Genomic DNA, 13,940 nt, shown 5'->3' with positions numbered 1-13,940 from the left:
CAGGAAAGCAACATCTTCCTCGTGGAAGAAACTCGACTAGTTTGAACACACACGCAAATAATAAGGACACACAAAGTGGCAGATGCACAGAAATGGCTAGCGATGCTACTGTACATCTTAGCATGTGTTTATTTGGTTAGAAATACTAATTTAAAAGTGTTACACAACTAATCTCCACAAAAGATTCTCTAAAGAAGCTTTTAAACATATCCTGCACTGATAACAATGATTATGTGGTGAGAAACACTAACAAATATAATGTCTACATTGAATAAGTTAGTTAAGGCAAGAATAAAAAAAAGTAATTTCTATATTAGTACCCAATTCAAGCTTGTAGAAATTAAAGCATGAACTTATAAGTATATTTTACTTGGAATTGTTTATGTTTTCAATAATGTTTTCCATCATGCACCCCATGGGGTATGAGTAATTAATAAGGTTGCATTGTTTCACTGTTCTCCAGTTGTATTTACACTGTTTATCGTTGCTTTTGATGTTATGTTTAGTAACTTGCTGTTTTGTGACATCTGGAGTTAATTTTTTACTCAAAATGACCCATTCATACTCAAAAACTATCCACTGATTGTTAGCGTTATTGTGTATTGTGTACCCAGCATTGAGGTCTCTGAATGCCGGGTACACAATACACAAAGTAGAAATTACTCAACAAACTCTAACTGGCCAAGTTTAATTGACTTATTCTCTTTGTTAACTTAGTTAAGTACATTTTACTTAATTCCATACATGTGAAATTTACGTAAAAATCTGTGAGCAAAAACTTGCAAAAGAAAAAAAAATGGAATGGTGGATGGTGCTTTTCAAATGAGTGGATAAACAGATCTCAGGTCTAATTCATTATTTTGGTGTATAATAGATGAATGATATCTCCGTACCATAATATACGTTTTTTTTTTTTTATCAATATTGATCAATATTTCATATTTAATTTTGCATCGTCACTTCTCTCATTTTTACATTTAGATTACCTTTGCTGTCATCTCACACTCACTTAAAATTAATCTTTAAAAACAAAATTATAATCTTTATACATTTTTCATGCTGTAAATTATAAATCGGTGATGCCTAATTTCACTTGTTGCATTTAAAATCAGGCAAAAAATAATTTTAATATCAACAATTTATCGGTAAGCTACAGGTGAAGCTGTACTTTCACTGGTACTTACAATCTGCTCAAAGAGTTAAGATCAAAAAGCCATTGTGAGGTGAAAGAGATCTAGATGAAATGGCTATGAATTGGTTTCTTGCAGGATCCCTGTGGCCCAACTACCCACTGAGAAGATGACCCAGCTGCCCACCTCTCCTTAAACTACCACCCCAGGGCAGTCCTCTCATCTCTCCATGAGGCCTCAGAACGGCCTTTTGCTTTGAAAGCAGCGCGGTCAGACAGGTGAACTGACCTCCCGGGCCTCGCACACATACACACAACCTTGAGAGACACAGTATGCACCATGGCAACCAGAGCATCAAATGAGGACTTACACTGCCCCAACAAACACCAATATTTCAAACACACTAAACGTTTGGGGTCAGTTAGATTTGATTGTTTTTTTTTTTTTATTCAGCAAGAGTGCGTTAAATTGATCAAAAGTGACAGTATAGAGACATGTAAAGATTTCTATTTAAAATAAATGCTGTTCTTTTAAACTTCCAAATTCATTAAACAACCCTTTCCACAAAAATATTAACCAGTACACCTGTTTTCAGCATTGTTAATAACAAGAAATGTGTCTTGAGCACCAAATCAGCATCTTAGAATGATTTCTGAAGGTGACACTGAAGACTGGAGTAATGATGCTGACAATTCAGCTTTAACATCACAGGAATAAATTACAATTTTAAATAGATTAAAATGAAAAACTATTGTTTTAAATGTAATAATATTTTATAATATTACTGTTTTACCATATTTTTGATCAAATAAATGCAGCCTTGGACAGCGTGAAATACCTATATCAAAAAACATTAAAGGGGTCCTATTATGCCCTTTTATGAAGTCTTGATTTTGTTTTTGGGGTGTACTAGAATGCTTTCAAGCTTGATTGTTCAAAAAACACATTATTTTTCACATAATTTACATCATTAAAGCACCTCTCTCCCAAGTCTGTCTCGAACGCATTTAGAGTTCATGTTTCGATGAAGCCCCCCCTTCCGAAATATGCTGTGATTGGTTAGCTGGCCCAGTGTGTTGTGATTGGCAAACAGGCCTCGCACCTTTTTTGCATATTCCGTGGGCGGGGATAATTTAAACGAGTATCATTGTGACTTCACAAGATCCGCAAAACACTTGTAGTCCAAACAAGTCGTTCGTTGTAGGTGGATTCTGTTAAATAAAATATCTCCCTTTGGAGTGGACTTTGAGCTTTGTAACCTTGCAGATCTTTTTTATGCTCAAATACCAACATTACACACTAACTAAAGTTGAAAAAGTGAAAAAGCATAATATGACCCCTTAAAAATCTTATCAACTCCAAACTTTAAATGATAGTGTATTTTATACTTATTATGAATGCAGGCAGCTTTATGATCTCCTATTAAAGAGTACATGCAATATTTGTCATTTAAAATGTAATTTTAATTTTTTTCACACTACAGCAACTAATAAAGGCAAAAATGGAGGAGTTAATGGTAAAAAAGCAAACAAACTGACCAACTTTCCATAATATAATATAATATAATATAATATAATATAATATAATATAATATAATATAATAGACAACTAGACTTATATATTATTTACACAACTTCACATAATAACTGCTGCAAAGTCTTCTGGGTCAATCCAGCAATGTGAAAAAATTCCCAAAAATCTTAAACATCTCCTCTAATACCTTCATTTTGAAAGCACAAGGAGAATGACGTAGCTAGAGAATCCTTTATGTAACGCTTTATTTTAGCCTAATTAAATCTGCTCCCATCATCCTTTGCGGCCGGTGGTGCGTAGACATTTTACACTTCAGAAGGAGTTTGTAGAAAGCCTTTGGAAGTGTGATAATTTGGGGGCTGCACAGCACTCTTGAACGCACTGGATTACCATGAGGACAAATACACCATTAGAGAGCTCTCACTACACAAAAGCAAAAACTGCATAAATATTCGGTCACTTCCATACACACAGACATGCACGTCCTTGAATGTGCTGTGCACAGGAACATTTTCTGGCAGTGGTAACTATAAAAACTTGAGCAAATCCTCTCAAGAATGTGTGTCTTTGGGGGTCTGTTTCACCTTTAAAGCTAAAAACAGCTTTAAATGAATAAATTTCACACTGAGAGTGGTGACTGATAAGATTACTTGAAGGACATGAGAGAAAATTAAGAGAGGGAGAAAGACAAAGAGAGAGAGGATGTGGGGAGTGAATGAGCATTGAGGGAAACAGTGGCAAGTTCATCAGCTCTATAACCACTAAAGGTGATGATACACAGGGCAACTTTTTGAGCAATGTTGCTGGGCAATGTTGCCGTCAACGGGCAACCAGATGAGACACAGGGCCCACGACCCATCTAAATTATCCAGATAGAAATTGAATGCCCATTTTCAATGGAAAAGTGCCCAAGCAACAATCAAGCTGTACAAGCTGTACAAGCTGTACAAACAAATATAAAACAGGTTTTTTTTTTCAATCTCATATGTGTCTCCTCAAGAATTTCAGAAGAGATCTGAATAATGTCTCAAACTATGGTCAGATACAAAAGTCTGCAATTAAATTTGTCATAATTTCATACTAAAATCTTACTGTGTGTAAACGCTTGATACATACAGTACTGTACACTACCATCAAAAGTCGGTAAGATTTTGTAATGTTTTTTTTTTTGGTGCTTAATAAACATTTCTTATCATTGTCAATGTTGAAAATCGTTGTGCTGCATAACAATTGTTTAAGAATAATTCTTTGATGAATAAAAAAGAACAACATTTAGTTGGAATATAAATATCTTATAAATATAAATATCTTTTGTAACATTATAAATGTCTTTACTGTCACTAATAAATTGAATGCATTATGGCATGGTAGTATATGTACAGTTTTTGTACATCCAAAACTGTTATCCACTAAAGTTATCCACTAAAGCCATTGTAAGTTCAGGAGTGACTCCTATATTCTGTACACACATGGAACAAAAACAGGAGATTCACGCAAAAAGAGAGAGAGAGAGAGAGAGAGAGAGAGAGAGAGAGAGAGAGAGAGAGAGGCAGCATCACCACATGAGAATGAATCTGTCAACTAAGGGTATGTTTACACAACAACGATATGCTTAAAGCGGAGACATTTTTCCTTTGAGTTTTCCGGGTACAGGCGACACCATTGTCAAAATGATCCCCATTCACACAGATCCGCGTAACGACTAAAACGCTGTATTCTGCAGGCCACTAGATGCAATGAAACACTATAGACTGACCATACGCATGTGCACGACGTCATCGTTTTCAGGGATATGCGTTTTTGTGTTTTTAAACAGCCCCTAAAGCCTAAAAAACATGAGCAACACAGACATGAAGAGCCATTCAGTGAAATACAGTAAACATTAGATTGAGGATTTGCAGGAAATCATCAATTCTAATCCCACCAGCAGCTACAGTTCACCACACAAAGCATTCATCCAAAGACCTTCCATTAAAACAATGGGTTTAAGTGTGTGAGTGAGAGAGAAAGAGGCAAAAAGAAAGTGAGAGAGAGAGCAAGAGAGGTAAAGCATGAGGGGAAAATAAAGATGCTTAAGTGTGAGCATGTGTTATTTGTTTTATAGAGAGTGTATGTGGCTTTTGGCTCGATCACAATTGATGGAGGAAAAACCTAATTGTGACCAACATTACATTGGCAAAATAGAGCTGCCTAATCAAATAAGAAGCAGGGCTCTACTGCACTTAACATTGCATCTACTCTGTACATGCATAAGCTATAGGTGAATAGATTCCAAACTGTAGGACAGATATTATTTTATGGGGCTTTCAATGGTTTAGGAAAGCCCATTTATTTCAAAAGAACAATAAGCCCACCAAATATCTATAACAGGCATCCCTTTAAGAGGGCATCATTTTTAAGGAACACCGTTTGTTTGCTTCCAATATAAAGGTTTAAATGGTTACTGCATACTTTGTATTTGTAAAATTTTAGATGTATGTTTGCAGCCAATCAAGAGAATGCATTCTGATAGCAGATGATTAGTTAAGCAGGTTATGTGAAGTTTGCATCCCTCTCCATTGAGACAAGTGTCGAACGGATAATCATATAATAAAACCGCAAGCCGGGGTCCTTTCAACTCATGAACTGAAATCTGAATTGAATTGAAGTGCAAATGGAAAAAGACTTTAATAACTGCCATTCAAAGAAATTCAACACAACAGAAGAATTTCACTAGTTGAATACAGGTCTTGTGATTTATTTTAAAGTAATTCATTCTGATTCTGATTATTTTAAAATAGCTATGCTGTACCACCTAGGGCCCTATCATACACCCGTTGCAATGCAACGCGACGCAAGTGTTTTTTGCTAGTTTCAGCCCGACACGGTTATCATTTCCATGTCCTGCGCCACACTGTTTAAAAATTAATGATTAATTTGCGGCCATTTGTGCGCCATGAAAACGAGGTATGTTCGGGCGCATTGTTGGTGCGTTGCTATTTTGAGGCAGCTGAAATAAACTGAAATAGAATTTTTTTTTGCTATTTAAAGAGCGCGTAAGTAATGTGAGCCTATAGGCGGGTCCACAACGCACGTACACTTTGTCCCGTAGATGGGCAGCTCGCACGCTTTAGACCATGATCGGTAAAATAGGGCCCATTAGATCGGTAAAATAGGGCCCATCAGGAAATAACCCATATGTTGTATAATATGTTTATGGGCAGTTCATGCTGGAAAATAAAATACATATTATTACAAACTTAAAAAACCACTTACAGCAGTTGAATTCCTTTGAAATTCAATTAATTCAATTTGAACTAAATTCAAATTAGAATTTTGTGAATAATTCTACAAATTAAGTTACTGAATTTAAGATAGATAGATAGACTATAATATCATCTTTATAGCAACCTCAGGCAAGGCATTTATTTTCAAGTAACACTGAATATTTAAAGATGCTTTTTAAGAATCCCGAATGAGGTTAAATTCCAGGGAATTCCCACGCAGTTTGGACTAATGACTCTGATTTCAGACTCACCCTGACAGCACCCCCAGAACCAAGTTGAGCATGAAGAAAGAGCCAATGATGATGAGTGGGATGAAGTAGAGCCAGTTCCAGAGGTTCCCTGAAGCATCGTTGGCCTGCAATGAGACAGAAGTAATGAAAGTAGAAACTGAGAAGAAGCACAGGTACAGAGAGAATAAAACATCAGTGCGAGAACTCAGAAGAACCTGCAGGAGTTCTCACGGCCTCTAAATCCTTCACTAACAACCCCTGTAATAATCTCTTCAACAAATTTCACGATAGCACATCCATATCTATACAGCTGTAATCCTTTTTATTGTCCAGATAATTGGTTTTTTGGTGAGATCCCATAGTCTTTTTCAGTGTAAAAAAAGGAAATGAAAAGCAATCTACTCTACTGGTCATCGCTCTGTGAAGAAAATCCTTCTAGACTAGTGAGTGACACTGACAGAGTTTCACTATGCAGCAATGGGCTGTTCACAAAGCGTTTATGAGGCATGCAAAGACAAGATTTCTCCTAGTGGTCATTTATTTGCAAATTGCTCTCACATATTGTCTTGTAATTGTTAGGGGATCAAGGAGAATGCTGATTCAGCACACACATACTGTACAGATCCTTAAACCCCCTCTACTCACTTACACAGCTGTTTCTACGGCAACCAGCTCATAGTGCCTACCTCTGTCCCTTTATCTCTCTTGCTTTAGCTTTAAAATTGCATTTTTGGCAAGAGCAGTAAAGCATTCGGGGCCAAATTTCACTGCTGCATCTCCACTCCTCGGAGTATTGAATTTATTACAGCGCTGTAGGGAATTTGTCTGACCTACTTTTTCATAATTATAATTTATTTATTACTGCTAAAAAGTCTGTATCGGTTACTGTTGCATGCATCTGAATGAAAGATGACAGCACAAAAGTATCTCTTTAAAGTAGTAGCTGTACTGGAAGCACTGCATAATTGGTGCAGGTTAAATTGCTTAACCGTTATACTGTCTCTCATGTCTGGTTATCAGATGCTCTTGTCATTACTGTGGTAATCTGGTGAAGTCTGTATTCAGCATTTCTCCGCTATTACCCGAGGGAACACATACCTGTGATCCAATGCCTACAGAAAACATCTAACCCTCCAAACCACTGAGACAATGTCAAGCATTTCTGCTATACATCCATTTAGTATGTCAAAACGGTTTTCAGGCTGTAAAGGAAGTGTAGGCGATTCAACATTGTTCCATGCACCCTCAGAATGAGATGAAATAGTTTCAGTGGGATCTCCACCCCCCCCCCCCCACCCCCCCCCCCCCCGTTTTTAAAAAAAACGCTACCAAACCACAAGGATGGCAATATTTGGCCACTTACCCTGCTCTGGACTTGGTTTAGAGTCAGTTCATTTAAAAAAACTTTTGCATTCCCCCAAGAAACTTTGCGATCCCTCGCAAAGATATTTGCGTTCCCGCACAAAACTTTTGCGTTCACCTGTTGTGAGCTCGGACAGACACCTCCTGTTGAATATCCCCTGACCGCATTTCTTTATATTTGAGTCCAACTTCAAACACTATGAAACGCTCCATTAACTTACAGAGCTGTTTGAAAACTGCCACTGCCAGCTGGACATTAAACAGGAGGTGTCTGTCCGAGCTCACAACAGGTTTTGCATGGGAACGTAAATATCTTTGCAAGGGAACGCAAAAGTTTTGTGTGGGAACGCAAATAACTTTGCGAGGGAACGCAAAGTTTCTCGGGGAACGCAAAAGTTTTGCGAGGGAACGCAAAAGATTTGAAAAAAATAAAGAATTCTCCCATCCCAATTTTTTTTCACCACCACGTCCCTTTAGGGGCTCCATAGTAAGGCAACCAGGTTACTTACTTTTTTATGTAAATAAAGCAACTATTTTTTACAGCAAGAAGTTGAGAGAATGCCAAGAGTATTAGAGACTACAGCTGTAGTCCATAAATAAATATATAAGCCAAAAATGTAACAATATATTTATTTTTAAATATAAAACAAATAGTTTTAAATGAGAAAGCACTAAAAATAAGCACACTGTACATGCGTAGATGAATAATGCCCATGATTTCTTTCTTAATTTTTTTTTTTTACTAATCGGCCCTGTTATGAGACAGTTTTTTTGTTGTTGTTCATTTGTTAGTTTATTTACCTTTTAAAAAAATATATATATCTATTTTAAAATATTTTATACAAATATTCCATGTAGTTTCTCAATTAACATTTTAGATGGAATATAAATTTCATGTTACTGTACGTTCACACCGCCGCCGACTTGAGCTGCAAAGAAGCTCTGGCCGCCCAGTCAAGGACGCTTGTCAAAAAGTACGGGGAAGCTTGTTGACACTTTGGCCGCTCTGACGTAGCAGCATTCTGTGTTCGATCATGGGAGAAGAGAAGTGTCACACCATGAAATGTAAACAGAAAAAACAAGCAATACATTCGGCAATTTAGGATATCGCACAAGATTTGTCAACACAGAAAACATTTCATCCCTGGAGAGTTTTTTTTTTTCGACACCATCGTATCAATTGATTTTGATTAATATGCGCGAGGGAGAGAGAGAGCAAGAGTCTTGCATTCAAGACAGCGCTCTGGTGAGTGCGCGCGCGCGGCCGGGGCTCTCTCTCTCTCTCTGCTCGTTCTTATGCCCTGTCAAGCTGACAGGACTTAAAAACACATGCAAATGATACACTTTCACTCTATGATGGTTAAACTCTGCAATTAATATTTTTTTCTCGGAACTAATGTTTTGGTAGGAACGAAAGTTTATATCGTATGTTTCACCGGAATCAGCCATCAGCCAAGGACGTCTATATAGAGCTGGTAAGTCCCGCCCCTTCCGCTAATCCCCCTGGACCTCTAGGTTGAAAAATCGTCAATGCAAGTGAATGGGAGAAAATAATTATTTTCTAGTCCCGTTTCAATTTTGCCATGAATGTAAACATATGTTGTCTGTGAATTTTTTATATAACTTTTCGTGTAAAGAATGCTACAATTTAGCGGGTAGAAGTTTGATACGGTTAGACTTTGTGTGATAGCACTTTGTGGACTACAACTCCTCGCTGCTTCGACGTGTTTGAAACGTCACCACCACTCGCACACGGACACTAGCTCACGGATCCCGCTAAACATGGCTGTGTCTTTGGTGCACTTCACCGCCTTCTTTCAGGGAGAGGACAAAATCGTTGAGGTTGGCGAAAACCACGGGTAAGTCAACTTTATGGGGTGACGTCACATAGGCGACATGTAGTCTTTCTCGTTATGTCTTTTCCACAACTGCTAGCCGAAGAATCATACCATATACTGTCAAACTTGTAACATGAAAAGTTATATAAAAAATGTACAGACAACATATGTTCACATTCATGGCACAATTCAAACGGGACCAGAAAATAATTATTTTCTCCCATTCACTTGCATTGACGATTTTTCAACCTTGAGGTCCAGCGGGGTTTTACGGAGGGGGCGGGACTTACCAGCTCTATTCCGATTGGTTGCTGGCGTTTGCCGCTGCTTGCGGTCTATGGTGAAATACCCCTCAAAATCCACTTTTCTCAGGATAAATTTTTTGTCTAGTAATTTGAATGTTGTATTCGAAAGGAGATGCAAAGAAATTACACATTGCTGGGTGTTAGATTTTTTAGAGTCACTTATTTTCTTTAAAAAGTCTTTTAAAATGTCAATGACGTCAGAATGCTGACGTCATTAGCAGAATGCTAGCGTGTTATGGGCAACAACAACTCAACCTGTAAGAAATCGAAAAGAAATAAGTACTCGTTCATTCAACTTTCGACCTATAACCCATGTTGAACTTGCAAAACCTACAATAAAATCTGAGATTTCTCAACGGCAATCAGGTGAAAGAGACACATTTAGCCGTCTAGCCCCATAGACTCCCATTCAGTCTGCACTCGCCCGCGATCACCTCCAGTGGAATTCTAATGGAACTGCAACCAAGATCGATACAATGGGGCTAATAGGAAGTGCCAAGGCTCTCCATAGACGGGCTCTGATAAAGTTGAGCTACTTTCAACTTTCTGATTGACGCTCAAAACGCCCAAAACGCGACGCCGATGGATTTGACGCTCCTTGCAGCTGAGAGAAGCCAGCTTCCATTGAAAATGAATGACTTCCGGTAACTTTGGAAGCTCAAGTCGGCGGCGGTGTGAACGTACAGTTAGCAACTCACATACTATGTGCATAAATATTTATTTATTGCAACTGATAATAATGGGGGCAGAACAAATGTATTGTGTGCAGTCTGAGGAAATCAGGCACTGTAATGTTTGGGGGAAAAATACATACTAAAAATACATACTAAAAATACATTTGAATAGGCATTGCCAATAAACTAAAATCTCACACAAAAAAGTTGTGTGTGTGTCTTTTTTGTATGTCTGTGAGCATTTCTAAACAAGATGTGTAAACTGTGAATAATAATAGTGTGATAAATATGGTAATCGAGCAATGCACTGCTGGGGCATGAATAAATAAAGCTGTGTTACTATTTTTGTTTTGCTGCTAGCATTTATGCTGTTGTTCTTGTGTTTGTTGACATCTTCAACTATTTGTCATGTGGTGAGATCACAATACTCTTTTTTTCTCAGTTCACTTATGAAACACATCTGCAAAACGGCTAGTAGCTATACTGTGACTCCTCTATCCTTTAGACACTTATTATTTATATGTAAATGAAACAAAAATGAATGAGAATGGCCTGAAATAAATTCAGAGACACCATACAGTATGAACATAGAGGCTGTAATCAAACTCCCACAAAAGAGAGTTGGAGATTTGATTCATTTCCTATTGCACTGTCATTAATGAGACATAACAGACTCTAAAGGGACATATATTCTCTTAGCTGAGGATAACTGTGCTTAATTATTAATATTTAAGTGGGATTATTATTGTTTCTATTAATGCCTTTTCCTTACCATTAACATTGATTAGTGAGACTAGATTGGGTAACTACTGGAATGACCAGGTGACTGACTAGAACTGAAAAAAAAGGTGCAGCTACATTTAGTGTTACTCTGCAAATTTTCACAAGGGAATCCAGTAATTTCGAAAGGAATCCATGCAATCAGGAATTACCTTCAACATTCTTGAAACCATAGTGCAGTGTTTAACACATATTCATAATGTGTTGCATTAAGCCCAACCCTCTGTAATTTCTCAATTCTAATTCCATTTCACAATTCCAATTACATGACCCCGTTTGTCATCCAATATTTTCCTGTTGTTATCCACTGTGTTATTCAGTAAAAAGCCAACTAAAGAAATGAGAAAATAAAGACTGTACATTGTTAAGAAAATCTTTTGAAAATCTTTTGGAAATGCTCCCAAGAAAAAGTGTCTGAAACACTAGAAAAATGTTTTTCGGGGGTGAAAAATGTTTTTACAAATTGGGTGAACGTAAAACATTACTGCTCTGTTCCAAACCTATTGAGCTTAAGACATCATAAGCTAACATGAAAGTAAGAAACTAAACTAAAAAAATAAATTCAAGCAAATGAAACAACAAAAATGTCATAAACATAAATTTACATAAAAACATAAGTTTTTGAAAGTCTCTTGTGCACAACACGGCTGCATTTATTTGATCTAAAATACAGTAAAAGCAATAATTTTGTGAAATATTATTATAATTTCAAATATTTTTTTCTATGGTAATACAGTATATTTAAAATAAGAAAAGTATACAGTTCTTTAAAAGAAAATCTTCCTGACCCCAAAATTTAAACGATATAGGGCCCTATTTTAACGATCTGAAACGCAATTATCAAACGCGAAACGCAAGTAACTGTGGGCGGATCTCGGGCGGTGTTGCTATCATACCGGCGGGATAAATAACTCTTGCGCCCGACGCAAATTTAAAATGGGTTGGTCTGAAGTAGCTACATTACTCATAGGTGTGGTTTGGCCGTAACGTGCAATAAACCAATCAGAGCATCATCTCACATTCCCTTTAAGAGCAGCCGCGTTTGTTCCATAGCAGATTGCTATAATAACGGCGGATTTGCCAGGCGCACGCCAGGAGCGGATCACAGCCGAGGAGACCGACGTTCTCAGAAGTTCTCAGACAGAAAATTTACATTGTATGGGGATGGGAGAAACCCACCCAAATTAGCTTCAGTTAAACAGGCGTATAATAATTTTGGTAAATGTGTAAGCTAGATTTATGCCTATTTTTTCACATCTTCATGGACACCACAATGATTTCCCTCATGTGGAATATTTTTCCTTGGCAACTGCTGCGTCTGTGTGTAGATGAGAGAAGCAAAGTGTATGCGCGTTGTGCACACGCTACATTATGGCCAAGCATGCGCCCTTAAAATAGCATCTGAACGCACCACTGAAATGGCGCCACTGACTTTAGACTAGGTTTTTCCTGGTCTGAAGTGGAATTGTTTTCTGGAACTGCAAAATAGCACCAGGGAACGTTTCCGCCAGAACACGCCTCCTCTTTTCGCTGAACCGCCCCCGGGAGTGCAAGTTCATTCCCTAATTTACAGACGTGCGTCTGTCGAGGGAAAAGTCCGCTGTGCGTCGGGTGCAAAATAGGAATGATACTGTACATGCGTCGGTGTACAAAGTAAATTGCGCTGGGTGCAAGATAGAGCCCATAGTGTATATGTCATTCAACACTGAAAAGAATCAATAAGTACAATAGTTCAGAGTATGTCAATATGGATCATTTTACCCAATAATTGAGCATACTATGCTTTTTTTATGCGTCTTAGAGTAATCACATCATGAAAACTCCATTGAAATCAATTGAAAATCAATTCTCCAGCATGGAGTGAAATTGGTGGGGTGCACTTACTTCAGCCTACAGTATGTAGATTGTTTTAAATCAGTCATTTATGAGGTTGAGTATTTAGGATGCTCCTTTAGAAGCATGTAGGCAGTAGGAAGTAAGGCAGATCACCAGGTTTTGGAACAAAGCTGCTTATGTGTCTACAGATAATTGGAGAACACAGAGGATGAGGAAAAACGGATACCAGCTTCTAATTTTCCACTGATGTAAAGTTCTAGTGTCCGGGATAATCAGATTATCTCTATGAGAGCCAAGGTCTGGATGCTAAGATCTAGGAACATTCATCTGTCATTAAACCTCTCATCAAGGACCCCAGAGGACCGAAAGGCTAGTTTGCAGAAGGACACTTAAGGAGGAGAGAAACAGAGAAACAGTGTGCTATTGCTCAAGAGTGCAGTCATCCAGCGGTCACTCCACTCATAATTGCAGCGGACTGTAAAAACAATCTGCACCCTGTCTGATGTCAACTACAAACTACCAAAGAAAATGTTTATTTTCCAAACTTGTGTCTTATTAAATCATGTCATCCACAAAGGACACCCGCAAAGAACAAAAAAACAACAACAGTATGAATTTCACTTCCAACCTCACACATACTAGGAGATTGAGTGCAGTACGAATGAAAGAGTTTATTTTATAGGTGTCTGGTCTTCCAGTAAAACACATGAACAGACAGGACTTGGCACACAACTGTGGTAGATCCAAACACAATCCATCTTTAACAGCAGATTGATCAATAGGGCTATCATACTAACAATGCTGAATGCCAGGGAACATGGTTGCCATATAGCACACAGATCACCCTGTCAGCTGAGTGACTGCACAGCATCACATGGCCACCTGGTAGACGCTACTGTTTAGAGTGCTACAGAGATACGCATTCAGCACAATCTGACATAAATAATACAATTACACACAAACACAAGTCTAACACAAGTCAAAGT

At 37.8% G+C, this 13,940-nt stretch overlaps 1 protein-coding gene across 1 annotated transcript in view; it reads right to left on the bottom strand.

The window, feature by feature from the left end:
* cacna1ba (calcium channel, voltage-dependent, N type, alpha 1B subunit, a) overlaps nucleotides 1-13,940 on the bottom strand; it is a 106,068-nt gene that overhangs the window by 60,435 nt on the left and 31,693 nt on the right. The window contains exon 7 of the mRNA XM_079871639.1: nucleotides 6,181-6,284. Within this exon, the coding sequence (XP_079727765.1) occupies nucleotides 6,181-6,284 (104 nt within the window). The remainder of the gene's footprint in view (nucleotides 1-6,180; nucleotides 6,285-13,940) is intronic.

This window comes from Squalius cephalus (assembly GCF_949319135.1).
Source record: "Squalius cephalus genome assembly, chromosome: 5".
Taxonomy (NCBI): Eukaryota; Metazoa; Chordata; class Actinopteri; order Cypriniformes; family Leuciscidae; genus Squalius; species Squalius cephalus.
This window is presented reverse-complemented; position numbering and strand designations above follow the sequence as displayed.